The 26,217-nt window shown below is 37.8% G+C and overlaps 2 protein-coding genes and 1 long non-coding RNA gene across 35 annotated transcripts in view; 2 read left to right on the forward strand and 1 right to left on the reverse strand.

The window, feature by feature from the left end:
• Positions 1 to 16: 16 nt before the first annotated feature.
• LOC143901734 (protein RER1) lies at positions 17 to 5,370 on the forward strand. 14 transcript variants are annotated; one of them, XM_077414232.1, is made up of 8 exons: positions 18 to 352; positions 421 to 463; positions 786 to 913; positions 1,416 to 1,517; positions 1,841 to 1,945; positions 2,036 to 2,132; positions 2,476 to 2,693; positions 3,359 to 5,370. In XM_077414232.1, the coding sequence occupies exons 4-8, from the start codon at positions 1,425 to 1,427 to the stop codon at positions 3,449 to 3,451; spliced, it is 606 nt and encodes a 201-aa protein (XP_077270358.1). In that variant the 5' UTR covers positions 18 to 352; positions 421 to 463; positions 786 to 913; positions 1,416 to 1,424; the 3' UTR covers positions 3,452 to 5,370. The 14 variants fall into 14 exon arrangements, with proteins under 14 accessions (XP_077270352.1, XP_077270358.1, XP_077270357.1 ...); XM_077414231.1 differs by having other exon boundaries at positions 18 to 463; XM_077414233.1 differs by lacking the exon at positions 786 to 913 and having other exon boundaries at positions 405 to 463.
• Positions 5,371 to 6,130: 760 nt separating this feature from the next.
• Dh44-r1 (Diuretic hormone 44 receptor 1) overlaps positions 6,131 to 26,217 on the reverse strand; it is a 42,428-nt gene continuing 22,341 nt past the window's right edge. For 14 of the 20 annotated variants that reach the window (XM_077414208.1, XM_077414200.1, XM_077414199.1 and 11 more), the window contains 9 exons: positions 16,811 to 16,997; positions 15,935 to 16,028; positions 14,322 to 14,415; positions 14,066 to 14,146; positions 13,871 to 13,959; positions 12,773 to 12,892; positions 11,848 to 12,033; positions 11,112 to 11,266; positions 6,131 to 9,708 (listed from right to left, as the gene is read on the reverse strand). In XM_077414208.1, the coding sequence (XP_077270334.1) occupies positions 9,567 to 9,708; positions 11,112 to 11,266; positions 11,848 to 12,033; positions 12,773 to 12,892; positions 13,871 to 13,959; positions 14,066 to 14,146; positions 14,322 to 14,415; positions 15,935 to 16,028; positions 16,811 to 16,997 (1,148 nt within the window). In that variant the 3' untranslated portion in view covers positions 6,131 to 9,566. Of the gene's footprint in view, positions 9,709 to 11,111; positions 11,267 to 11,581; positions 12,034 to 12,772; positions 12,893 to 13,870; positions 13,960 to 14,065; positions 14,147 to 14,321; positions 14,416 to 15,934; positions 16,029 to 16,810; positions 16,998 to 26,217 lie in introns of those variants that run through there. The other 6 variants (XM_077414212.1, XM_077414213.1, XM_077414215.1 and 3 more) reach the window with 6 other exon arrangements.
• LOC143901736 (uncharacterized) lies at positions 17,511 to 20,641 on the forward strand. Its single transcript, XR_013258170.1, has 3 exons — positions 17,511 to 17,860; positions 19,667 to 20,453; positions 20,537 to 20,641. It is a non-coding gene; the product is annotated as an uncharacterized LOC143901736 (long non-coding RNA).

Here is a 26,217-nt window from a genome sequence, read left to right on the forward strand (position 1 = left end):
CCTAAGGTGCAGGTGCAGTTAAGTGTGCCGGGCGCTCAGTAAAGTAGCAGTCGAACGTGCGTGGCTCTTTACTTTTATAACCAACCACGCAACGTAGAGTGTTTGCGATTGTTGCGAAGACGAACTCAACAGTTCCCGTGTCTGCTGAACGCGCCCATTGGCATTGCTGAGTTGCTGACTGCGGCTGTCGTCAGTGTCGTCAGTGATCGTCAGAGCACTGATCATCAGCACTCGTGGCTCACGGCGCCGCCTTCCTCGTGGCTCGTCATTCCTCGTAAACGTCCGCCTGTTCTGCTGCACTCTGCAACGCAACTGGCGTCTGGTCTGACGACATTCTATGGAACGTCTAGTAGTATGTCATTAATGTTGTGACGTGTTATATGTATATATATATTTTTTTAAAGAAAATATTCGACGCAGGTGTTGCGTGCGGTGGAAAAGACGGCGTAAAACAGGATCGCAGGTAAATACGTACGCGCGGCGAGATCGTCCGATATTTCATCGTTAGTATAACGGCGGGAGGTTAGGTTAGGGTAACGTAGCACTTGCCATGCCATCAGTGGGCCCTGTCGCCCGAGACGTCGAGACGACTTATCTCGCTGCTTTCTCTCTCTCTCTCTCTCTCTCTCTCTCTCTCTCTCTCTCTCTCTCTCTCTCTCTCTCTCTCTCTCTCTCTCTCTCTCTCTCTCTCTCTCTCTCTCTCTCTCTCTCGCTTATACATGTGATATACATGTGAAAATTTCAATCAACACCTTACGACAACAGTTTTCTTTCTCGACTTCTAGATAGCGAGTTAGGATAGCGCATAGTCTGCACGTGTCTCTGTTGCCTCTGCTGTCTCTGCGCGAACTCGTCGTTCAATAAACTCGCGCACAACCTTGACGTCGCGTAAGACACGCGCTCGTTTCATCTGGTAAATCTCTGGAAAGACGTGTCACTCAACGCTTTCGTTTTCACTCTCTCAGCCTTACGACGGCGTTGAAACACGTATAGTTGCTATAACGATTCACGTACTTAGTATGATATCAGTAGCTCGTGTAATAGACGATGTACATGTCCGAGAGTGACGCTTAATATTACAACGTTATGAGAACGTATCGTTGGCACATGTATGTAGACATAAAGATACCGTGGACAATATTGATTAATAAGACTTGACCCGTTCTATAAAAAAGAAAAAAACGTGTTTCGACGTAAATGTTTGCAACTGACGTATACATGTTTGAAAAGAACGTTGAATGTGCACACGAGACAACGGTTACGCGATGTATAACGTACGTTTCTTAAACGTTCGTTATGTAGGTTTACCATTTGTACATATATGTGTAACAAGGTTCTTTTCTATAAATAAACGTTTACAAAGCTGGCTTTGGTTCGTCGTACGTTAACATTGCATCAAGGTCTTTTATTTGCAGCGAGAGAAAATGATGCAGGATGAAGATTTGGGTGGTCCAGTGAGAAAAAATGTTTTCAGTCAAGGGATAATAAGAATATCACAGGTTAATATCAGTTTCAACGTGCGTGAATAAACAGTTTATACCTTACATTTAATACCTTACGTGACGCGTCGCTGTTCCGCTTTATTTTCTTCCATCAGAGTACTACTTGAACCGAGTATTAGCGCGTGCTATGAGATAAACGTAAATACTACGGAATATTCATAAACATCATTTTTACAACTTGCCTCTTGCACGCTGTTTTTACCTGGCCGCGGTCTCGTATTTGACAACCTTCTCGTTTAGACGCTCGTTTTTATCTGTATATTTTCCACTCGCGCTCTATTCTCGTTCACTCGTCTTGTGCGCCGTATATACGCTATAAATCTTCTTTTTCGTTGCAGATATATCAAAGATACCTAGATCTATGGACTCCTCATGTAATATCACGATGGACATTTGCTTTATTCCTATTAGTACTTTTTATTCTACGTGTATTTATCTCTCAAGTATGATCGTCTCTCTATTAATGTGTGCAAGCGCGCGTTTTTATTATATTATATAACGCTATATATAACGCAACACTTTCGCATTTACAGGGGTGGTATATCGTCACGTACGCTCTAGGAATTTATCACCTCAATTTATTCATAGCATTCCTTACTCCAAAAATTGATCCTGCCATGGATTTTGATGGTAAACGTTTTTTACTAGACCACGGTCTAAATATTTTTTCCGTACACGTGTTCTATAACGTCGACCGTGAAAGAAACATAGCGTAGCATAGACGCGTATAGACGCGTACAGAAGTGTGCGGAGTTGATAAAAACTTGTCTGTACAGCGTAAGCGTAGCGTAGAACGTACAGATTGAACGTGACGTTATGCACGTTAAAGATAAGAACTTTATATACATATACTGTATAATATACATATTATACTATTATACTGTTATATACTATATATACATATATATTTTTTTGGTTTAACATGACCACAGAGTTACCTAAAAAGATACGTCAACTTGATATAAAATTGCAGATGGAGAAGGACCAGAGTTACCTACAAGATCAAACGAGGAGTTCAGGCCGTTTATTAGAAGATTACCTGAATTTAAATTTTGGTACTCAGTAACAAAATCTACGATAATTGCCATGATATCCACCCTATTCGATTGCTTTAACATACCAGTATTCTGGCCGATACTTGTTATGTATTTCATAACACTGTTCTGTATCACAATGAAGCGGCAAATAAAGGTAAGAACGTGAGAGATACACACTTTTTTTACACGGCTCTTTTATACTCGTTACTTTTACGTTTACCTCGTATTTTTTATTTTAATATAACACGTACGCTAAAGAGTTATATGTACGGATCTACGGGTATTGTCTAGAATAAGATAAGGTAAAAGATTATTTAAAAAAAAAAAATTTAGGATTTTCTTGAAACTGAATATATACGTTACGTTAGGTGTGCTTTCGGCGTGGTATGACGTTCAGTACCTCTTCCGGTATAAAAACGAAAGATACTGAGCCTCAAAGTTTCAAAAAAAATTTTTAACGTTAATTTTTTTTTAGTTTTGGCCGTTTTTTCTTAGAACTCGACGAGAGGAGCAACCCGTTGGTCCTCTTGGCCAACCTCGTCGCTCTTACCGTTTGGCCCGGGAAAACCTTTTCCGTAGTAAAAGTTGAAACTTTGAGGCTCAGCATCTTTCGTTTTTATACCGGAAGATGTACTGAACGTTATACCACGCCGAAAGCATCCTGTAACGAAACGTTTTTCGTGAAATAATTTCGGGAAGGCGTGCGGGCGGGACGGTGGTCGCGAAACTCTCGTTTACTCCAATTAAAAATTTCGTTAATCTACGTTATTTTTTATTTTAGACTCAGACGTTTACGTAACGGTCTTTTTTTATTTGCAGCATATGATCAAGTATAGGTATCTGCCTTTCACTCATGGCAAACCAAAATATCAGAACCATGAAGACACCTCGCGGTTGATATCGCCAAAATGAATAGAAGTAAAGAATATATTGTGCTTGTACAGGAGGGGAGAGGCGTCGTAAGCGTGTAGATTTTACGTTCTCCCAGTACAGGATAAGGCGTACTAGTAAGAAAAGAAACCGACAAGAATTTTTTTTATGCCATTAAAGGGAAAGGATATTGCCTTGTACAAGAAAGGATCAAGTCCTCGCAAGGACTTGTAACTCTAAATTATACAATGTACGGTATATAAACTGGCGTATCTTAATATATTTGTATCATAAAACTTGTACAAAATATTGTTAGCTCTTATCTCATTAAAAGAAATGAGGAAAAAAAAATATGGTCACATCCGATATCGAATGCAGTTGTCACGTTAGCAGACATGTGTAAGAAGTTCATAAAGACGTTCTTAATAGTTACGGAGTGCTTTCCATTTACTTTTTGTATCGCTGTGTGCCTCCTTTTCTCTCGATATCTCAACGTGCGTACGTTTGCTTAGGCACGAAACTAAAAAATGGAAAGAAAAAAGCAAACGTAAATCACGATCACGTTCCAAACGTACATGAAATCGTGTCTCTTTAGAGTGTATTTATATGTATGCAACGATATCTGGACGATATATACGTGAACGCACAAACCACGTTACTACATGTTATCAAATCACGTGTTATATTGCTGTTACAACGTAAATGAAAACAACGTAGTATTTTGCGTATTTTTAAGCTCGTCAGAACTTTCGTTGGAACACATCAGTGTCAACATATGACATATGTTTTTCATTCATTACGGTAGAGTGACTGACTCGAAACACGTCAAATCAAGATATAAGCATCATTAAAAGTCATATAAGTGGAAAGTACTCACGCTACGTTGTTTATAATTTTGGAGAGTCGCGTTTCCTCGGATACGTACATTCCATGCGATTTATTTGCATCTTAAAAATGAGAAAAAATTTTTTTTTTTTTTTAGTTGCTTGACGATCTACTCCCGTTCCTTTTTAGTTCAAAATCATTAAAATATTTTCTTTATGTTATAGAGAACATTTTCTATGTCTTCGTTCTAATATACATCATAATCAAAATTGAACGCGTGAAATGCAGAATGCAAGTCCAATCCTTTCTTTATACAAGTTGACTACGTTTGATAAAAAAAAAATAGCTTGCTATCACTTAAAATAATCTCTACGTATTATTATCTATATTAACAATATATAAAGACGTCGTTTACCAGCTGCTTTGGTAAACACGTTATCAAAGGGATTTAATTTTATGTTGACGTTAATAAAAACAGCCTTATATACATTGATTTTTTACAGTATATTTATATTGTTACGCGAATCAAAATTTTTAAGACGAATCTAACGTATTTACATGTAAAAATATTATCTTAGCAGTTTTAAATACGTAAAACAAAGACGTTACTATAGTATTAAATGAGGTCATAGATTTGATACTTTCGGTATTAAAATTATATAATAATAATAATAATAATAAATACACGTACATTTTTTTAATACTATACGTGTACACACGAACGTAGCTTAGCAGTTTTTATATACGTTGATATTACCGCAAAAAAGTTCGTGATATTTTAATATTGTAAAAAATTATAATATTTATGTAAAAAGACGGTGTGCATTTTATTATTGTGATATTTTACTTCGTGGACTAGTATTATCGTGCATTTTGCGACCTCACAACCAATCTACGTTCTTGTATAATTCGCGGTAGCGTATCATAAAGAAACATGTATATAAATCTTTTTTAAATTTCTTTTAACATTTATATGTGCTGCAAGAGCATAATCATACAAAGATTTAGTTTGAGAGAGAGAGAGAGAGAGAGAGAGAGAGAGAGAGAGAGAGAGAGAGAGAGAGAGAGAGAGAGAGAGAGAGAGAGAGAGAGAGAGAGAGAGAGAGAGAGAGAGAGAGAGAGAGAGAGAGAGAAAATGGGTAATTAATTACACAAACAATAATAAAGATCTATTGCACGAGAAGTCCTGCTTATTAAAGATACATGTCTATTTTATCCTAGAATACTTCGTAATTTTACCAATGTTTTTCTAATAAATTTTGTCTACGTTTGATGCTAAGAGCAAAACTAATATATATATTTTTTAAAGAGCACATACATCGTGGTATTTAAACGGAAAATATTTTTTAAATAGTTATTTTACGTTTGTAAAATCGTGCAGAAATATTTTAAAAGACATAACGTTTAATACTTTGAAAACAGGATATAAAAAATTATACATACGCGCGCGCGCGCGCGCGCGTGTGTGTGTGTGTGTGTGTGTGTGTGTGTGTGCGTGTGTACGCACACGTCGTGGAACGTTTAAAATTGTAACTATATTTTTCTAACTTAACGAACTTAATATTTCATTAGTTTTTGGTATTCAAGGATTAAATAGAATAGATTATCGAATAACTGTGTTTTATAACAGATGCAATAACGTTACTGCTATAATAATATGCGTATTTCATACACTGTGAGAGAAACGGTGCTCAGAAAAGTGAAGTTTATACGAGAAGAACGTTGATACAAAAGTTTTTATAAACAAACACGAAGTGGTCGGATTTATTTCCGTGTACATAGCGGAACATCTCTCTGCGAAATACTTTAGACGCGAACACTATATTCAACGAAAACGTACTTTTTTCGAGCACAAGAACGAAACTTGTGGCATCCGGTATTTTTTTGGACGCTGAATACGATCCCGTTCGTCATCGTGTTCTATCGCGTCACACATTCAAGAACTTTACAGTTAAAGTTACAAAATATGGGCTATTTTAGTGTGTTTTGGTATATTATTATAACATAACTATGATATGTGGACGCGTTGGGGAAATTTACGTGCACGTAAAATTAAATATGTCGTTAGGACTTTCAACCCTTGAAAGAATTTCTTGTGTCCCGTGTGGTTAAAAAGATTGACGTAGAGTCTCGTGCGTTACGTATATTATTCAAACTTCAGGGTTTTTCAGGTTGCTGAAAACTACGCTGATATCAAAGTTGATAAAAATGGTACGAGTTAGCGGATATTAAAGGTAAAAACTCGACCATTTATTACGTTTAATATCTGCCATCGTGACTCTGTCATTTTTAATTGATTCACTTTGACATCAGCGTAGTTTTCAACGATCTGAAAAACCCTTAAAGTTTGACGAACCTACGTTAAAAATATTTCTCAGATCTTTAATGGTCGCAACTTTGATGCAATAGATTTTACGTTAAACATCACGATCTTTTCAACCATACGCGACACAATAACGTCCTTTTAAGAACTGAAAGTCCTAACAACAACTTACGTTTGATTACACGTACACTTCTCTAACACGTTACACACACACACATATCGTGGTTTATTAATCAATATGCCAAAATGCTAAAAGAGCCTATTTTTGCAACTTTAACTGTAACGTTCTCAAACGTGTGACTTGATAGAGCACGTTGGCAAACGGACGCAGCGCCCAAAAAACTATACCGCTACAAGTTCCGTTTTTGTGCCTTTTTTTTTTTTAACAGTGTACGTACACACATTACAACCTGCTTATGTATGAGTATGTGTAAAATGTAAAACTCAGACGTAGCACACCGTCTTGAAGATCGACGTTTATATATTAACATTAACGCGTACACTGTCCAAAGATATGTAGCGAAGCGCGTAGTTGTACGAATAATAAGCCTATATTATTTTCACGGATTTGTTTATGTGTCGTGCGCGCGCGCGCGCGCGCACACGGTTTCTTAACTACATGTCAATATTTGAGAAAAAAAGAGAAAAAGATATCGTATGAATGTATGTAAATCGTTTAGGGTTTATTTTTTAATTTGCGCACGAACGTATAATAAATTATGCACGTCGGAAGAGGAAGTGTGTTCACCGATACACACGTAAAGTACCCGTCTCTTTTGCCAACGCACGCTAGAGCAGATGATTAAACTTAAAACGCACGATACGTCGTAGTAAACATCAGGTCATATCAGAACATGCCATATTTGCGAACACGATGTATACTTATATTTGAACACAGGTAAGTATTTTGTTACACGTGTTATAACGTCAATAACGTTAATAAACATACACTTTCGTTTCCGTTACGGTTTGCACACCTTTACATATAAACTTATATGCCTATGTCGTACTTAGAAGCACGTATCGACAATATTCGCGTCGATTTGTTAGATTCCAGCTTATTTGCGTACGTACGTTCTCATTCGAGTACGTTCACGGCAATAACATGTAATATACTATTTTATCTATTATATCGTTTTCAGCATCGTGTGTTTGCTGTAAATGTGTATGCAATGTTCCCTTATTAGATGATTATAATTTTTTGGTAAAGAGAACGTTTAAACGTTCTCTCGCAGTATGAGAAAGAGTGAGGATGGAAGGGGAGGGGAAGGCGGGGGAGAGGGAGAGAGAGAGAGAGAGACAGAAAAATTAATTAATTTCTATCGACACGCAGAAGTGCACGTGCCTAGCATGGTTTACGTACAAAAAGCTTCTAACAGAAATATTTATCATGAACGTTATAAATAATGTTCAGATGTTTAACGTTGAGTGAAAAAATAGCGATAGAGAGTTACGTACGCACGATCATTTTATACTTTTAGTTGCTGTCATATCTCATTCAGTGTTCAATGCGAAAAGCCAAGCGATACGTATATACGTTACGAAACTCGTCCGAGTTATACTTGCAACAACAATAACGAAAATTATTATATAGTACGGTCAAGCGATACGTACACGTTGTACGTTAACATTCTGTTTTACAAAAGAACGTCTTGTCGTGATTTCTCTTAATTCTGTATCTAGTTCTTTGGAGTTATATAATTGAGATTCTGACGTTATACATGTAATAACATATACATATATAGAGTACATTATATAGGATGTTTCCTAAGTAAGTATAAAAAAATTGAAGGAGATATTTCGTGGCTTATTTTAGGAAGAAGCCTTATAAACATATGCCCTAACGTGCTTCGTTTTCAAAATACACGGTGTCAAAGATGCACGCCTTTGATGGATCTAAAACTGTTTTATCGGTACTGGAAAATGGTTCTTAATATCACACGTGTATGCATACCAACGTTGAATAAAATATATCTTTAAACGTTTTCCAGATTTTTTTTCGAACGTTTTATATTTTTTTTCACACGTGTGACACCCTGTATTTTGAAAACGATGCAGTTTAGGGTATTATGTTTATAGAATCTTTACTTCCAAAAATAAGCAACGAAATATTACTTTCAATTTTTTGTACTTACTTAGGAAACACACACACACACACATATATATAACACACGCACGCACGCACACCCAAAAACACACACACACTCAGTTTTTTCTGCGACTATATTGACGTATCAAGTCAGAGGCTAAACATTTAAAAACGCTCGCGGATCTTTTCTTCTTGCACTTACGTAAAAATCAACATCGAACGTTGTTTTTTATACCGTAACTCGCGTTCATGTGTAAATCAGTAAATATTTAAAAAGTATTTTAGTTTTTTCTGTATCAGTAAATAAATGTGCAATGCAATCTACATATGCTTTATATTTTCAAGAAAGATGGATTTTGTGACACGTACGTACGCAAGATTTAGCACAAGATTATTTCGTAATCCATAGGATAAAAAAAGAGAATCTTTGGCTTTTTTACGCTATCGTGATATTGTCGATCAAAACGTGGCAACATGGGCATACGCGAGTGCCAAAGATAAACGTCATATAATTTTTCGCTTGTGATATATGCGGTAATCCAACAAGACCGCGGCAAGGGACTGCATATTGATATGTGAGACTTTTGGCGAGATATGAAAATATCGAGGAAGATATGAGTATCGAGGATATTTCTTTCGTGTAAAATAATGTCCGTGACGTATTATTATTATTATAGCAAGTTATATACATATTCTCCTTGAAGCGAAAAGCCGACGCTCGGAGAAAGCGCGTGGCGGATCGTGACACGTTTCATACAATGCTGCATGGCTGCAGCGCCTGTAGCTCGCAGTGCCCGCCATTTGTAAGCAACACAGTCTACCATCAGTCTACCGACGCCGACGATTATTGTGACAACGCGCGGGGCGTTGTTCCCACGTTGAAACCTCTCTCTCTCTCTTTCTCTCTCGTGAATCTTGTCTCACTCGTTCAGATCCTCCGAAATAACTCTTTTGGATTTATCGAGGAACATCGTGGTGGACGTCAGGCCTATCACTGTCGTAGTGGTAGTTTCACTTACAGTGGACTCCCGCTTTCGATACGGATTCGACGGTTGGCACAACCTGCGATTGATGACGATAGAAAATAGAAAATCGAAAAGTGATACGTGTCGTATGAAAATCCAATCTCACGTACAAAATCTCAAAATTACGAAATCTCACGTACAAAAAAAAAGTAGACCAAAAGTATTAAGTAAAATAAGCGATAAAAATTTATTGATCTCTGCAGAGCTATAAACTTTTCCAAATTTTCCGACTGTCACGGAGTTTAATTTACGTTGCGTACCACGTTGCGTTAAAGAAAATCAATCTCGTTATTTCGTTATGACGCATTATGTATACATATATACTGCACTCGTTAAAAAAATTATCGCAACACTCACGTCATATCAAACGTTCGCATACGTTCAAATAAGCGTATCTCCGCGAAAAATAGTATTTGAAACGTTGTTTTTATTTTAAAAGGTAAAGTCTCTACTCAACTACTTTAAGGACGTTTCGTTAGATTTTGATTTTATTCTTTCCCTCTCTTTCGCCATCTCCTTAAAAATAAAAATGTGTTTTTTCTCCAAAAACGTGCAGTTTGACGACGTCTACCGAGTGGAATAATTTTTTTTCGTAAATATTATTATAACTATCTTAACTTAAATGATGGACTTTTCCTTGTAACGTAAAAAAAATTGAGATCCGTACGATTTTTTTTTCACGGCGTTGCAGCGTATCAAAGTTACCTATATGCATTTTTGTTCAGTTACCGCCATAGTCTTAGCCTTTTACCCGAAGAGATAAAAAGCTGGTCGGATATTGGTCATCGTGTGTGTGTGTGTGGGGGGGGGGGGGGGCGGAGGGATGTGGGTATGGTCGCACGTAAAACTGCGTATTTCTGCCTTGTATTCGGACGATCTCTTTTAGACACGTAGAACATTCAGAACCTGCATCAATAAACGCATGAGCGTCCTGCAAGAGATCAGCCGAAGATGAGGCGGAAATACGCAGTTTTAAGTGCGCGTATATCCACCGCCCTCCTTTCAACATACATGTAGTACATACACACACGATGGACAAAATCCGACCAGCAACTTCCTCATGCGGTGCTTATTCGGTAAAGCTAAGGCTGGTGGTAACTGAACAAAAATGCCGTGGTAACTTTGATATGTCGTAACTTCGCGAAAAAACACGTCCTTATTTTTAAAGAGATGGCGAGAGAGGGCGGACGAGGATAAAATCAAAATATAAAAAAATTTTTTTTAAGTAAAACCTTAATCCTTAAAAATAAAAAATTTCCAAAATACGACAACTTTTCGCGGAGATACGCTTGTTTGAACGTATGCAAATGATATGAAACAAGTGTCGCGATAATTTTTTTGACGAATGTGTGTGTGTATATATATATATATATATATATATAAAGAGAGAGAAAGATATATATTTTTTACATAAGGTACGCGCGCGCGTGAAACGAGTACCTTATGCTCTCCGTTCTCGAACGAGGGGACCAATTGTTATAATACCTCCGGCGGGTGCCAAGATTTCGCGTGGTGCTCCATCGTGCGAAATAATGCCTAACCGTATTCTGCACTTCGGTATTGAGAAAGCAATAAAACAACGCCACGAAGAATCCCTAAAACAAAAAAAGAAAACGTATATTTTATCTTTATCCTTGACCTTATCCTTATCCTTATTTTCGCGAGGTTACTTTTCGCTCCGAAAAAGGAATCAGGAGTTGCAGGAGGGATCCGGCTCTCCCTCATATCTAAAGCGAGCGAGTCTCCGTCTCGAGCCTCATCCGCTGCCACGGCAGTCATGCAAAGCAAAGCGATCAAACTCAAGCCGTATGTCCTATTCTACTTCCCATTAGTCCTCATTCTCGGCGTATCATCGCGACAGTTTTTGGAAAATACGTATAGCGAGTTTATCTCTCAAGTCGTGTACGTACCCTTTCCCGTCGCTTCCGCCCTTTCCACCCTGGTTAATAATAAACGTACGTTTGATTTAAAGCAACGAGTACGCACCGCCATTACAGGCTCTTGATGGAAAATACCGTAGGCTCGAACCAGAATACGTGGCATTGTTAAATAAGAAAATATATCCGATTGGCTAACGTTGCCTATCGTGCTCAACGTCAGACGCGGCGTTCACTCAGACGTTTCTTTCATTTCTTTTACGTCTCTTAGAACGGTTCTTCGTCGCTCTCTCTCCTACCTGCGAAGAAAGCAGAATCGCGCGCGCATAGGAGAATGCATTCGCGACTTGGCCTTCGGTGGGCCCAGCTATGACCAGCACGTACGTCACTCCTAGAAGTGGTATCAACACCAGGAGAGCTTTACTGGCTTTCCGATATTGTTGCGTCTCCACATTGTTAGATGACCAGAGCTTCGTTATCAGCACCTGCAAGGCACGCGACGTTATATCTCACGTTAGAGCTTAGAGCTTAGGGCTTAGGGCTTATAGGGCTTAGAATGACACGATCCTAGGACGTACGTCGAATAAATGTCTCTACTCTCGCGTACCTATTTCAACAAAACCTTTTTTATCACGCGACTACGTGATGAATGAATTATCCAGAACGTGTCTCATCACATGCCCAAGTTATACCCAAGTTTATGCCAAGTTTATGCCCAAGTTTACGTCGTGTTCTCGTAAGATACGACTAGAAAAGTTTCACGGTGCGGGAGAAGCACGTTTGCCGTGGACGGTCGTTTTATCGCGCTTCTCGGCACAGACGCACCGCGTGCGTTAACGTGAAACATTCGTCGTCGCGTATACGCCGTTTTATTTGCTCATTATCAACACAATATCTGCAGGATAGTTTTAATTTCGAATCCGAAGACCATATCCATCTCGGGTCAAGTAGACGCGACAGCTATATATGCCACAAACAAGTACACGATCATTTGGTTATCGATACTATATAGTTGACTACGTTCTCGGCACCCTCGATTTTTATAAGGCTTGACACGGAACGTGATCGCGAGACACCATTTTTTACTATAACGAAATAAACGTTTATAAAACTGTTTTACAAGACCGCTAATAACTTTCCGAACGATAATAACATATTTTTCCCAAACGATAAGACAAAAACGATGAGTAGCCGTACTGTTTAGCGCGACGATGATGCACTCACCCGCATAATCATGAAAAGGAACACCATGTTCACCACTATGACTATTATAGCTGACGCTTGATAAAACCAATCGTACGGATGCGGTATCATCCAGGGACAGTGCCTCCAGAGCGCCACTTCCTGCCAGCCAGTCGTGTTCATAATTAATGTATGTACAGGGTCGCGCGATATCAACAAGTAAACTTTGTACTACGAAACTAAAGGTAGGTCCGAGCTCGCGTCTCTCATATATAGTGAGCATGAAAGATCTTAACATGTACTGTTTTTTCACGAACGGCTTCCCGTGCTTTATCATGTCTGGATACATAACGACATTTGCAAATCTTCACGTCTGCATGCTACACATATATCTTTGTACGTAATAACGTTCAACGTGTAAAATAAACGTGTACGTATTGGTAAAGTTTAGCTAAAGCTTGCTTGCAGAAGTAAAACGAGGAATGAGGCGCCTTTTGTAGTGTTTCATTTTGCGCTGCTCCGTATTCATATATATCATTCAACGTCAGTTTCGGCAAGTCCCGAAACAGCTTGACAACTGTAGGGCGTATTATATATATATATTATAGAGAGAGTCGACATTTCTTCGTTTACATAAAAGTAGCAACGACGTTAACAAGCTTCGTAGCTTTCAGTGAGACGACCTGTAAGATGTTCACGCGATCTTTCGATCTTCCAACATTAGGTGGTGGTTACGCGCGTGATCCAATGAAAGGTCTTTTCGCGAGCAGCGAGCCTGCGAGTGCGAAAAAGTAAACGACTTGACGCGCATCGAGTATCCACCCGAGCCGAACGAAGCCGGGAGGTGCTCGATGTGATATATGTCGACGTATATATAAAATCACCCCGTGTTTTCTACGTGGATGTTATTCCTGCCTCTCCCCTGCCCGCGCGGGTTTCCCATCCTTGTCACGTATTTGGACACGCGGCGCGTTAATAGGCGAGCGTGACTGAAATTTCGATCGGTGTTTTCGACACCGCGTCGCGCCGTCCGTCGTTATCACAGCTCATCGTTACGGCTGTCGCTCGCGGGAAATGAAAGATTTCTCGCGCGGAAAGGTGGAAATTCGCTGTCAGAGACGTTCTCGTTTAAATTCATACCTGGTTAGCTTGCGTCATGACGTGGCTCATGACTTTCTGATCCAGAGACTTGGCGATTCCCCACATGGCTATCACGAGCACCGGGACACCTGGATAGATTGATTATTACGTTGATTATTTATTTGTTTAATCGTCATTATTTTTTATGTCCTGTCGACTCGCGACGACTCCTATCTTTCCCGCTCGCTCACTCACCCCAGCCGATCACTAGGCAGAGCTTCAGCTTGATATTATCGCCAGTGAACGTTTTCACGACCAACAGATACAAATACAGACCTATAAACAGTGCGAAATAGTACTTATTATTAGTAATAAACGCGTAATCATATTTCTCAAATATACACATATATTTCAAATCCTTCGCACTAGGCACGCGCGCGCGCGCCCGGGGGAGAGGGAAAGTACGTGTCTCTTAAATTACGTATTATCACGTTACAAACGTGTAACTCACCTTCGACGAACATCCAGAAAAAGTTTGTCAAGTGGAAGTAATGAAGAAGCGAGAAGAGAATCACGCAAGTTGGTATATCCGTTTGCATGGACACCTGGAAATATATCATAATATAAAGATAGTATTAATAAGAGAATGCTCAAACAGGCGGATAGCTTTAATATTAATCTTATTAATTTACAAACACTATTCCGAGATTACGCGCGGATCCATTGTTTGCCACGTAATCTTTCGGAGTTTGTTAAGGAGATTTTGTGATGTAGAACGAAAAGCGCATTATAAAATGCACGGCTTTTAATCACGTGCACGCTGGGACGGTCGTCAATCGATGATTTTCTTGGATCGGCGATATTCATCAGGGACACGCCCCAGAGACAGCCACGTGATCCGATAGGATGGGAAAGGTTTTTAACATTCTGTTCATCTCCCTTCGTTAGCCATAAATAAAGAGTAATGTGTCTGTGCCACCTTCCCGTTCCCCCTCCCCCTCTCCCCTCTCTTCCCTTTCTTCCATTACTCTTTACTTTGACGTTGAAAAACTAAACTGATTCGTGTAAAATATTCATGTAGAACGGTGAAATATTACTGGCAAACGTACCGCGGGTTGTTAGTCGTCGATAAATTAAGAAATCTTACTAATGAATCCGTTAGCGCAAGGGAAAGGATCTTGTTGGAGTCAATTTTATATTATTTTATCACGTTCACTGCAAACAAGATTGCCTGCCGTTGTGCGTTATATAATATTGTAAAAATAATAAACAGTTCTTTTTAAGTTATCGCAATGATCGAGACTAACGTTTCATATATTCATCTTTACGTTTCTTTTTTTTTTCTACGCCTTATTTATTCTCTCTCGCTCTTTATAATAAATTAAATTTTGCAGTCAAAGAGCGATGGAATTAATGTGAATTCCAACGCGTGATGGATGGACCAGGAGCAGCGCTTCATTAAATTTAAAATAATTTTACACGGCACGGTGTATAATACATTGAAATTATTAATAATGAAGATTCAAATTGGTAGAGAGAGAAAAAATTTGAAAATCCAATTCGATATACATCACTGAACATTCGACGATTTGCACGTCGAGATATCACAAAGGGCACTTGTTTACGTAATATACTTTGTTACAAATAAATAACACAACGTCGCAGTAGAAACATGATTTTAACAACAAAATGCAGTTAATAACGTATTAAAATATATATCCACAACGTTAACTGTTTTAACCAGAAAGTTCGCGAATAATATTTCAACATTGCATGCAAACGTTACGAGCGTTACATAAGAAATATATTATACAGCGGGTATACCCTGAAAATAATGTTGTACTTCAACTAGCTAGACATAAACACGTAATCTTTGATTCACTCTGGTGCCAAAATGAATCATTTGCGGATATGGGTTTATCGACAAAAATATGCTTGTTATATGTATATCTGTCCTTTAAATACCCAAAGTTTGTCGGTCCACGTTTGGGGCACCCTGTATTGTATACATACGTGCAAAATAAATAAATGTTATGTAAAAATAAAGAAATATTCTATGTGGGGAAAAATTAAAAGTATGTACTGTATAAATAAAAGTATGAGATTTACGTATATATACATTACCTGCATCACAGTAGTTAAAATCCATGTCAAATCAGCCAGGATATAAGTGAACATTAGATTCGTATGTATGTTGTTTCTGAGGCACCGTAACTCTCTACAGAAAAAAATATAAAGCAATTAAAATCTTGAGAAACTCTATAATCGTTTCGTGACATAGAGTGGTATGTAAAGGTAGAGAGGGTTAATTTATAGTGGCCTCTCGCCCACGTCGCTCTTCAATAGATTAGTACGCGGTGCTGGGAGTGCGCTCACGTAGGTAACAAACAGAAACAACCGGGCGGACGTCAACGCATAGAATTCAAAGCATCCGTATACCTACTCCGTTTATATACCGTTTCGACCGTTCGCTCCGAAACGGCTCGCGTCGTGCAGTAGGTGTACTGGAAACGACGGGAGCGCAGGAAGTTGAAAATCGAGAATAGGAGTGTAGGAATATCCGCCGATAGTATTTAACACTGTATAAAAATCCTGCGACTTTTGTCTTTCTCTTCTTATACACGTAATTAATAACTCTATCCCTCCTCCTCTTTCCTCCTCCTTCTCTCTCTCTCTCTCTCTCTCTCTCTCTCTCTCTCTCTCTCTCTCTCGTAACTTGCGTATAAACTACAACTTGGTCTCATCAAACTTTAACTCGTTCTCATTCAAGTGTACGTAACAAGTTTGTAAATATAGAAAACACCGTGTAAAAAAATTGTAATCGTGTAAAAGATTAACAATGAAAATCAAGTTTTTCTTAAACGTGTGTCAAAAGGCAGGAAAAAGGCTGTGTTTGTTTTGCAGCATTCCATTATGTAGTTTTCCATTCTCTTTGAGAAAGATAACGTTATACCTAAACGGGAAGACGTTCAGCGTGCTCATCATCGATATTCGACTCACTTGTAATAGATAAATATGCAGACTGCCATTATTAGAGTGAACAAGGAGAGGCTGTAGCCGATGAAATATAGCGCAGTCGTGATTTCTACACCGAGCTCGATGGTCGACAACCGCACGTCGCGGCACATGGAATAATTGGAGTATGTATCCCAGGTCCCATTCGGCCAACACCAGCGACTGGCGTTTTCTGCAAGTGTAATAGATCGCAGTTAGCATGCCGCATGCTGCTTCCGTTGCTACGTTGCAACCGTTGCTATGAGCGTTCTCTCGCAAAGTCAACTATTATAGTAGTCTTTAAGTTATTCCCTGATTGTGAGTAAGACGAACGTCTCGTGTGCAGCGTGAGGAGAACATTTATACGTGTGCGTGTACGTACATATACACGTGTACGGTATATACCTACATATATACATGTATTATATGTATCTACAAAATCGATCGCCAAAAGAAGTAAAGATCGAGTCCAAGTCAGCGTAGACACGTTATACGTGGTTACGCGTGGTATACCTACGTAATTAAATGCAAAAACACACATCAATATTAACGTTGAGAGTAAAATCGACCAATCTCACGCAAACGAATATTGGAAACTAATATTTTCTCTTCTCTGCGCGTGAAACGTTTGCGTAGCGATGTTTTTCAATGAATTCGACGCAACGCGCGTCGTCGTTATCCAAATACAAATATTCGAATACGTCACACGCGCTTGAGTGACCCGAGGGACGATTTCCAGCATCCCCGGAAATTTTTTTACAATCCTGCAGCGGCCGTGGATCGTGCATCGTCGCGTCACTTGCGTTGCATTATTCACAACCACAAGGAAAAACGCTGAATGAATCGATACGCGGAAAAAGAGGTCGTCCGTCCCTGAAGCGATCGGATTGTAGCCGAGCGACTGTAACAGAAGCGACTGAAGCGACTGAAGCGACAGTAGCAGCAGCAGCAGCAGCAGCAGCATCAATGTATCGCTTTCTATCGGCGACGTCAAGTACTTGTGTTGACGTATCAAATGCTTAAAAGGTTCATCAGACAAGTTGACAACGTGACAACGTACGTACAAAAACGCTTCATAAAGCAGCTACATATAATTTCTATATCGCAGAATAAACGTGTAATTAATATACATAGACACATAGACAGATCTCTGAGCGATAGCGCAGATGACACAGTGGTTCCTTTATTATTTTCAACATACATATTAGATCAAGGGTGACGAATTTTTTTAATAAAAAAATTGTTTGTTAGTAAAATTACTTTATTTCGCAATTAAATTCTTGTTCTCCAAAAATGGAATGTTGCTCGTTAAGTAAAGTCAGAGCAAAATCTAAATCTAAATAATGCGAAGATTAAAAAGAAGATATGTAAAAATTTCTGCCCAAAAAGATGTAAGCAATAGAGATACCTAGTATTTTTTTTGTACATTTTGACCCCTTGAATACGAAGAAACTGTTGATAGTTTGTATATAGTGTATTGGGTGTACACCTTGAAAATCAAGCAAGAACTTAATGTAGGTATAGAACGTTGGTTAATGTATAAAGCTATCACACAAAATGCATCTTTGTGAGTTTTAGGGGGTGGGGGAAGGAAGGGTGTTTTAAATGTGTATAAAGGCAAGTGTAAACCACTGTGTGTGTATGGGGGGAGGAAGGGGACTCGGCTGGGTTACATAAAATCGGATTAAAGGGACTACCATGCATAGTGAGACAGATGACATCGTTATCGTTGCAGAGCGGGGCGAAAGAGAGTTCGGCACATCTATATGTCGTTGTAGGAGAGAAGATTGTATGTGTGGCCCTGCAGGATGAGGGGAAGAGGTAGGTAGGTTTACGTAGGTCAGATTATAGTAGGGCTCCTTCAGGCCTCTATTTTAACGTTTAAAAGACTGCTGCGCACGAGAAGAAAAGACGTGATACGTAGAAAAATATAGGCTAAACTCATGGAAAACAATATACAAAATATAAAAAAGTAAAAATATATAATGCAAAAAAATGTAACGTAATATCTCGCCGCGTTTTCATCATGATTCCGAGTTTAGCGGAGAACGATATTAAAAAGAGCAAAAGACTACGGAAAAGTTAAATCAGCGTTTCTATTATGTAATAGGGTAGCGTTTATATATCTACGGAGAGATTAACGCGGTTTAGCCATTTTATTGAATAGTATAAAATGATAATATAATATTAATACAAGTAATAAAAAATAAATCAAGTTTAGTCTTTTTGCTGTTCACTTGTGTGCAGCAGTATTGAAAAAGTATCAAGTAAAGACGCTGAGGGAGCTCAGTTACTACGCCGACCTACGTAAACCTACATACCCCTCCCCCCTCATCCAGGCCCACACCGACAACCTTCTCTCCTACAGCGACATAGATGTGCCGAACTCTCTTTCGCCCCGCTCTGCAACGATAACGATGTCATCTGTCTGACTATGCATGCGGTAGTCCCTTTAATCCGATTTTATGTAACCCAGCCGAGTCCCCGCCCTCCCTCCATACACACACACACACACACACACACACACACACACACACTCGAAACTCCCTTCCTTCCTCTGCCACCCAAAACTCACAGGGTTTTGTGATAGCTCTATACATCACGTCCGACGTTATATGCACCATATGTCCTGGCTCGCGTTTCAACATGTTCCCCGCAATACATCAAAAACTTTTTAATAGCTTTTTCGTATTCAGGTGATCGAAATCTACGAAAGACATTCGTTCTCTTACTTACACCTTTTTGGACAGAACGCGGCCTTTTTTATAGACATCCTCCTTTGATAAAATTTACGTCTATTTAAAACGCGCGACTTGTCGCGCGTGCGAGTTGACTGTGATCCATTCGTCGTTTTATTAATAGCAGGTTGGCGATGAACAACTTTTCGCCTTAAAATAATGATCGACTATTCGCTAACGACGCTTCGTTGCGGTAAGTTTGCGAAACTTGTTAGCGCGCTTCCATTTATCGCGTAAAGCTGCTCAAACAATAATGGGTGGCGCGAGAGTCATGGAACGCGTCATAACATTTCGTACGTATTCTTGGAACGTAATGATATGCACTTTACTGGGAGTTCTTATAACGTAAACTATTACGTTGTGGCGAGATAACTTTGTCATAGTTTTAATCAGTATATAATATAATACTAACGTCTCCACATGAGCGAGCGTGCGTGCGTGCGTGCGTGCGCTCGCAACTGTAACGTGCACTATTGATATAAATATATATCTTTTAAAAAGTAAGGTTTTAAATAAATGCCATGCATGCACGAGAGATATATACGATAGCATGTTTGCACGTATTTATTTCAAAATTGTATAAGGATAATAATATATAAATTATATATAACAAATCTCTCTCTCTCTCTTTCTCTCTCTCTCTCTCTCTCTCTCTCTCTCTCTCTCTCGAACAGATATCTTTCTCCGAGATTAACCATGTTCTTCTCTTCTAATTTGGAGTTTATTTCTTTCTTATAAAAATATTTAAACGCAATTATTACAATGTTTGAAATTATAATAAAAAAATTTTTATTTTTTAGGTACTTTTGAGTGGAGTTTGCTTTAACAAGATAGTATTTCAAAATTTCAAAATTGTTTTTAAGTACCGAGTCAAAAACGTACTAATATTATATTTATTTTATTTTTTATATGTGTGTGTATAATATTACTTTAAACTGTACGAGTATACGCTTTATGAATTATAATTATAATATTATTATTATTATGTTAACAGGTTATATTGTAACGTTACGTAGGGCAGACGTTTCTTTAATTAAAAAAAAGAGAAACTCGTAAAAAAACAAGTACACTATTCATATATACTTACTATTTGTATGTATTTAGTGGAACGTTAGAAAAAAATATAGTTTATATTTTCATATAATATCATGTGTATTGACAACGGAACCCTCGTGATATATGCGCAAAGATAAATAAACCTGCAGACGTAATACGTAGACGTTGTACCGGTAATGATCGCACGCACGCGCATGGTTAGCTCCCTAAGGATATAACTGCAACCGAGGAACTCTCTGTTGTGAGTAATAACTGTACGTGCTTTGCAGTACGTGAATACGTGCTTGTATATTTGGGCAAAATACAATGAAAATACTTGTACGTGTCATCGAATCATGATACAATAATCTATACTTGAATATTTCAAGTTTAGAAAAAAAAGACATGTATTATATATACATTCTTAATATGGAATCGCCCCGCGACGCCATCAAACATCGTTATAATACTCGCATTTATTTGTTTACAAGCGTAAATAATAAAACTGTATGATATCTATGTAAATGTATTCGTGAGTAACAAAAATTTTAAACAAAATAAAATTTTAAACGTTTTGTATCTCTAAATATTCACCACGAAAACAATAAAATTTATGCTTGCACGGTAGATAAAGATTACAAATGTAAGCGAATGTTCGAATGTATAAGCGAATATTTCGCAAATATTTTTCGTCAATAATAAAAAGCCTGCCGATATAAACACTCGAGGAGCGTGTTATTTTTCAATGGCTTCTCCCTGGCTCGTACCCTTCTTACGTTCCCAGGAGCACGCGCGAATTTGCCACGCTACTCTTCATTTAATCGCCATCATTTATTCTAACGTTTCCATACGCACCGTCGCTAAGATATACCTGTGAGAGATGCTTACCAGGTGTTGACACACGTCGATAATCAATAATGTGGAGCATGAATAAATCAGAGCAGATGCTCTTCGCAAACGCTTCGAAAAATATCGAGTATCCAACCACGCATGATATAACTAAATCACGCGAGAAACGTGCTCTATGCAAAAAGGAAAACAAATAAAACTGAAAAATGTGTGTGTGTGTGTGTGTGTGTGTGTGTGTGTGTGTGTAAATATTTCTCTTGAAATAATAATTTTATTTATTATATTATTGGATTACGTTTCGCAGAAATAGAACCACATCACCTCTTTTCCAGCGAGGAATAAACTTGGATTACAAAATATTCTGCACATTGTTTTAAACTTCCAAGATTTCAAACGTATCGCACAACAACTAACACAGTACGTACGAGAATAATGTGTAGAAAGCGCAACATTATAGTCATTTATTTACACCAAATTAAATGTTTTTGCCTTTTTCGAAAAAATTTCATCAATAGAACACATATTATTATCGATCAGGGTGATAATAAATAATCGGACTTACGAATGAAATGTATACAAGTGAGACTTCTCGCATGGTTCTCCGCTAGATGTGTCATTAGCCAAGTCTGCGATTTAATTACAAGTTCCGTAATAGCACGCGCGCGCTTACGCCACAGGTTAGTATCCGCTCGCCACTCCCTCGCTTCTCATGTTCGCCTCGCTAACAAATATCGACGCGTTCCTTTTAGACTATACGTCTGTGGTACGGTGACACTTTGACGACGTTGAAACTCGATTAAACGTCTGTCGCTCCAACTTTTAATTAGCGATCTGTTCCGCGGGTTCCGCCTCTTCCGCGTCTTTTTCAACGCGCGCGCGTCCTCGCTTTTATTTAAACAATACTTGAAAATCTCTTAAAAATGGAGCCCCTTTATACTTGGCGAGAGGATGTGACGAGAGTGACCACGAGTTTTTAAATTAAAAGCGGTTAAGAAAAACGTAGAGATGATATCATCGTCTTCAAATACGTTCAAGTAACGTTCGCTTTCAGTTTGTCTATATACAGATATACATATGTATAATGTTAAGACGTTAGAAAGCGGCGATTTAAGATGATCTTTCCTCACATTTTTTCGTCACACAAGTAAAATCTACAAAGTAACGTGTAGTCCAAAAGAATCTATCGCATCTATCGTACGTTGCCTGGCCCGTGATATCCTCACATCTCTTCTTGGAAGGATTTATAGCACGTTAATGCTTGCGACGAAGTAGGTAATAAACAAAGAGGCATGCAAAAAACAGTTTCCGCGAGAAAAACGAAATAAAACAAAAACCTTTAGAGTATAAGCCTAAAGAGTAATGTGAGAACGCACATTCTTTTTACAAATAAATAAATCGTAAATTAGGTTAAACGTTAAAAGTAAACAAGTTGCAGAGCGCACGGTGTCTCTATACGTTGTCTCTTCACGCGATTGAAGATCAGCGTTCTTTAAACGTCTATCTTGTCAATGTTAACGTTATAGATGCAGCACGTGCATTTTTATCGATCAAATAACCATGAAAAAAATTTCTTATAATTTTTGCAAAAGGAATCATACATATCTCTCTCTCTCTCTCTCTCTTTCTCTCTCTCGCTACTTTAGGATAATTAATCAAAATGACTAAGCTTGTTGTGCTTTTGCATTAAATGATTCATCCATTACTGCAGGAAAATGCAATGCGACGGAAGCAGCTGCACGAATAATACTCCTCTACTCCTCACATATGTACGTCCTCGCGCGTCACTTCTCCCATCCTGTTTATTTGTCTTTCTCTTCCATCTCCCGACTCGAATGCGTGAAATGAATATTTGCATCCGAGCTCTGTTGGCAGCACTTTACACGGACCATACCTTGGAGCACTCTGTCTTTTCTTTTTCTTTTTTCTTCCACATCAAATGAGCGTGAGAGAGAAAGTAAAAAAGAGAGAACCATCCACTTCGCCGTACGTGTAAGCGCCAGTTACCGCATAAATCCGCATCGTTGGTGTTTAAAGTTTTCGCAAATAACGCTCATCAAGCGCGAGACGTACACGTGCACGCGTTTACGCATAGTGCTGCGCGAAGATAGCTATTATAGATGAGTGATGCGAGAATCAAGTTTCTTTTCAAACAGTCTTCCTTCAACTTTCTCAAAATACCTTTCTAACGAAATATAAAATGAAAAGTATCTCCGTGCAAATAATATTCTGATCTCATGAAAGTCCATTCAGCAAAGTTTCTATCACGCGTGTAATAACGCACTAAAAACTGATGAGTTTAATTGAATCACATTTCTCAGGGTTCACATTTTCAAGTTTGACGTGCACGAATAGGGAAGACCGGGGATAGTTGATGGTACAAATTTTTTATGTTCTTTTTTTATGTAATAAATGGCATACAATAAATATAATGGATAATAATGGATAATAAATAATATATAATGAAATGTAATAAATGGAATACAAGCCGTAAAATAAATTTTGAATAGTTGCATGTTTATACAACACAAAAATATTTTTTTTTAAACTAAATAGTATAATTAATTTTGTTGCACCAATGGAAATTATAAAGCGACTACATTTGTAACAACTAGCCCCATATGTGAGGTAAGTTTTGTTACAATACTGGCGGGTTAAAAATATCTGCCGCTATTGCGCGAAGGTTACGTGTTACATCAACGAACGTGGTCAAAATTATAAGTAGAAAGCAGGTCAAACAACCCTACACCTTGTCACACGCAGCCCCGACCTACCATATATTTAGATATCTGGATTATTGCTTAAGCAAAAAAATGTTTTAAGACATTTTAACACAACTGGAAGTTATTAAGTTTAAAGTAGGGAAGACCGGGGTTGGTAGGCCATAGGGGTAGGTAAACTAACCGCGGCGTTACGTAACTTTACACGAATGTGCGCCCGCGATCGCGCCAAAATTTATTGTAGAAACAAGCATTCCTTTCCCTTCACGTGCGCTAACGGCGGCGCCACGGTCACATATGTTGTTACAAAATGGCAGGTGTTTATTGAAAAGTTGACTACAAAAGTAAATTTTTTTTCTCAGAGATTTTTTGTTTTCACACTTTATGTAGCTACGAAAAAATAAATGTCATAGCATTATTTTAGAGTTTGTTTATTAGACAAGTGCGTGGAATCAACTTTGTGTTTAGATCCATAAATATTTAAAGATTAAGTAAAAGATTGAAATAAAAATGATTGTTCGGGGCAGGTTGATTAACTAGGTTAATTTATTTTCCTATATGAATGTAAAACGTGTCCATGTATCGGACGAAAATAATGATTGACTTAAGAACCATCTTTTTCTACATAATGTTTTTGTTTTTAATGTAGAGAACGTGTCAGACGTTATTTTGTTTAAAAAAAAAATGATTTTTATATATAATCAATACGTAGGAATATTAAAAATTATTATTGTTCTAAATTTAATTAAAAAAAAATGTCAATTTTTTTATAATACGCCCAACATTTAATTTTCAATTACATTTTCTATTACATAATTTACGTTGTACCTATTTTACCAAAGATACTAGTCATTAGTATAATGAATAATGATTAGACTGACTTTTGTTATAAGGAAGGATGTAATATTTAAACTATTTAGAAATATTTTTTTTTAATTATAAACGTGAATTTATCTTTTATTTGTTAAAAAAATTGTTCAGTTTATTCATATATACATTTCACATTTAATTTTAAAATATAACTTGTATCATCAAAAATAATTAAAAATTTATAATAAAAAACGTCTTTCCTATTCACACTGTACTACACTGTTACCGCTGACGTAAAGCTGCAACTGCAAATACATATATACAACGATTTTTCGACTACGTACACCTATAGTCAACCTGCCCCATACCGTTAGTCAACCAACCTGCGACCATGGACGTGGTTAACTAGCGTTAGAAAAAGTAATACGGAAAATATTCACGTATATTAATTATTATCATCAAAAAAAGGTACCTTAAAAAATTTAATTTAATAGCCAAATATATGTCTTACCGCCTGTAAACGCAAAAATGATATTTCTTTTATGTATTTTATTAAAAATCAAAAACTGAAATACTGGCCTACCCAACCCCGGTGTCTCCCCTAAAGATTTTAAATAAATAGTTAGAATTATGATATAATGACCAGATTTATAAATATAACATTTAATATATACTGATTAATTTTACTTTCAGCTATGCAAAACTAATATATATATATTTTGTTTGTTTGTGAAAATACGCTATTCAGCTTAAAATAACTAATTGAAATATTATCGCAATGTTTTTGTGGAAATACTATATTTTTTATGCAGTATTATCTTTTGTCACTTTTACAATAGTTACCAACTAGCCCCGGTCTCCCCTACTTACGCATCGACATAAACATCGTTCGCGGAACGTGCGCTCGTGAAGCGACCAAGTTCCCCGATCTCCACCGTGATACTTAACTAACTATCGATAATAGAGTTACATCTGATAATAACGCATCGATTTTCACTGCCACGCTACTCTCGGCATACCACAAATGTTCGCAAATGTCGCAGAACGTTATGCCCCGCGCACATTCTCCTATATATACTGAACACCGGGTAACATTATTACACCGCGCCGTAATAAATATTCCCTCTAGGCAAACACGAGCACGTTTGCGAGTGATAGGTATTATAACAAATAAGGAGAAAGAAAGAAAGAAAGAGAGAACTATCCACTCCGCATTACGTGTAAGCGCCATGTACGTGTTACCGCATAAATCTCATCAAGCGCC

This window comes from Temnothorax americanus, unplaced genomic scaffold, assembly GCF_048541705.1.
Source record: "Temnothorax americanus isolate GAGA-0224 unplaced genomic scaffold, ASM4854170v1 Scaffold36, whole genome shotgun sequence".
Classification (NCBI taxonomy): Eukaryota; Metazoa; Arthropoda; class Insecta; order Hymenoptera; family Formicidae; genus Temnothorax; species Temnothorax americanus.

Excerpts from the sequence above, each read along its gene's own strand:
- LOC143901734 (XM_077414224.1), top strand. The coding sequence starts at position 1,239 with ATGTGCACACGAGACAACGGTTACGCGATGTATAAC. Across the intron at positions 1,518-1,840 it reads AGGTTAATATCAGTTTCAAC|ATATATCAAAGATACCTAGA; the intron begins GTGCGTGAATAA and ends TTTTCGTTGCAG. Across the intron at positions 2,694-3,358 it reads CAATGAAGCGGCAAATAAAG|CATATGATCAAGTATAGGTA; the intron begins GTAAGAACGTGA and ends TTTTATTTGCAG.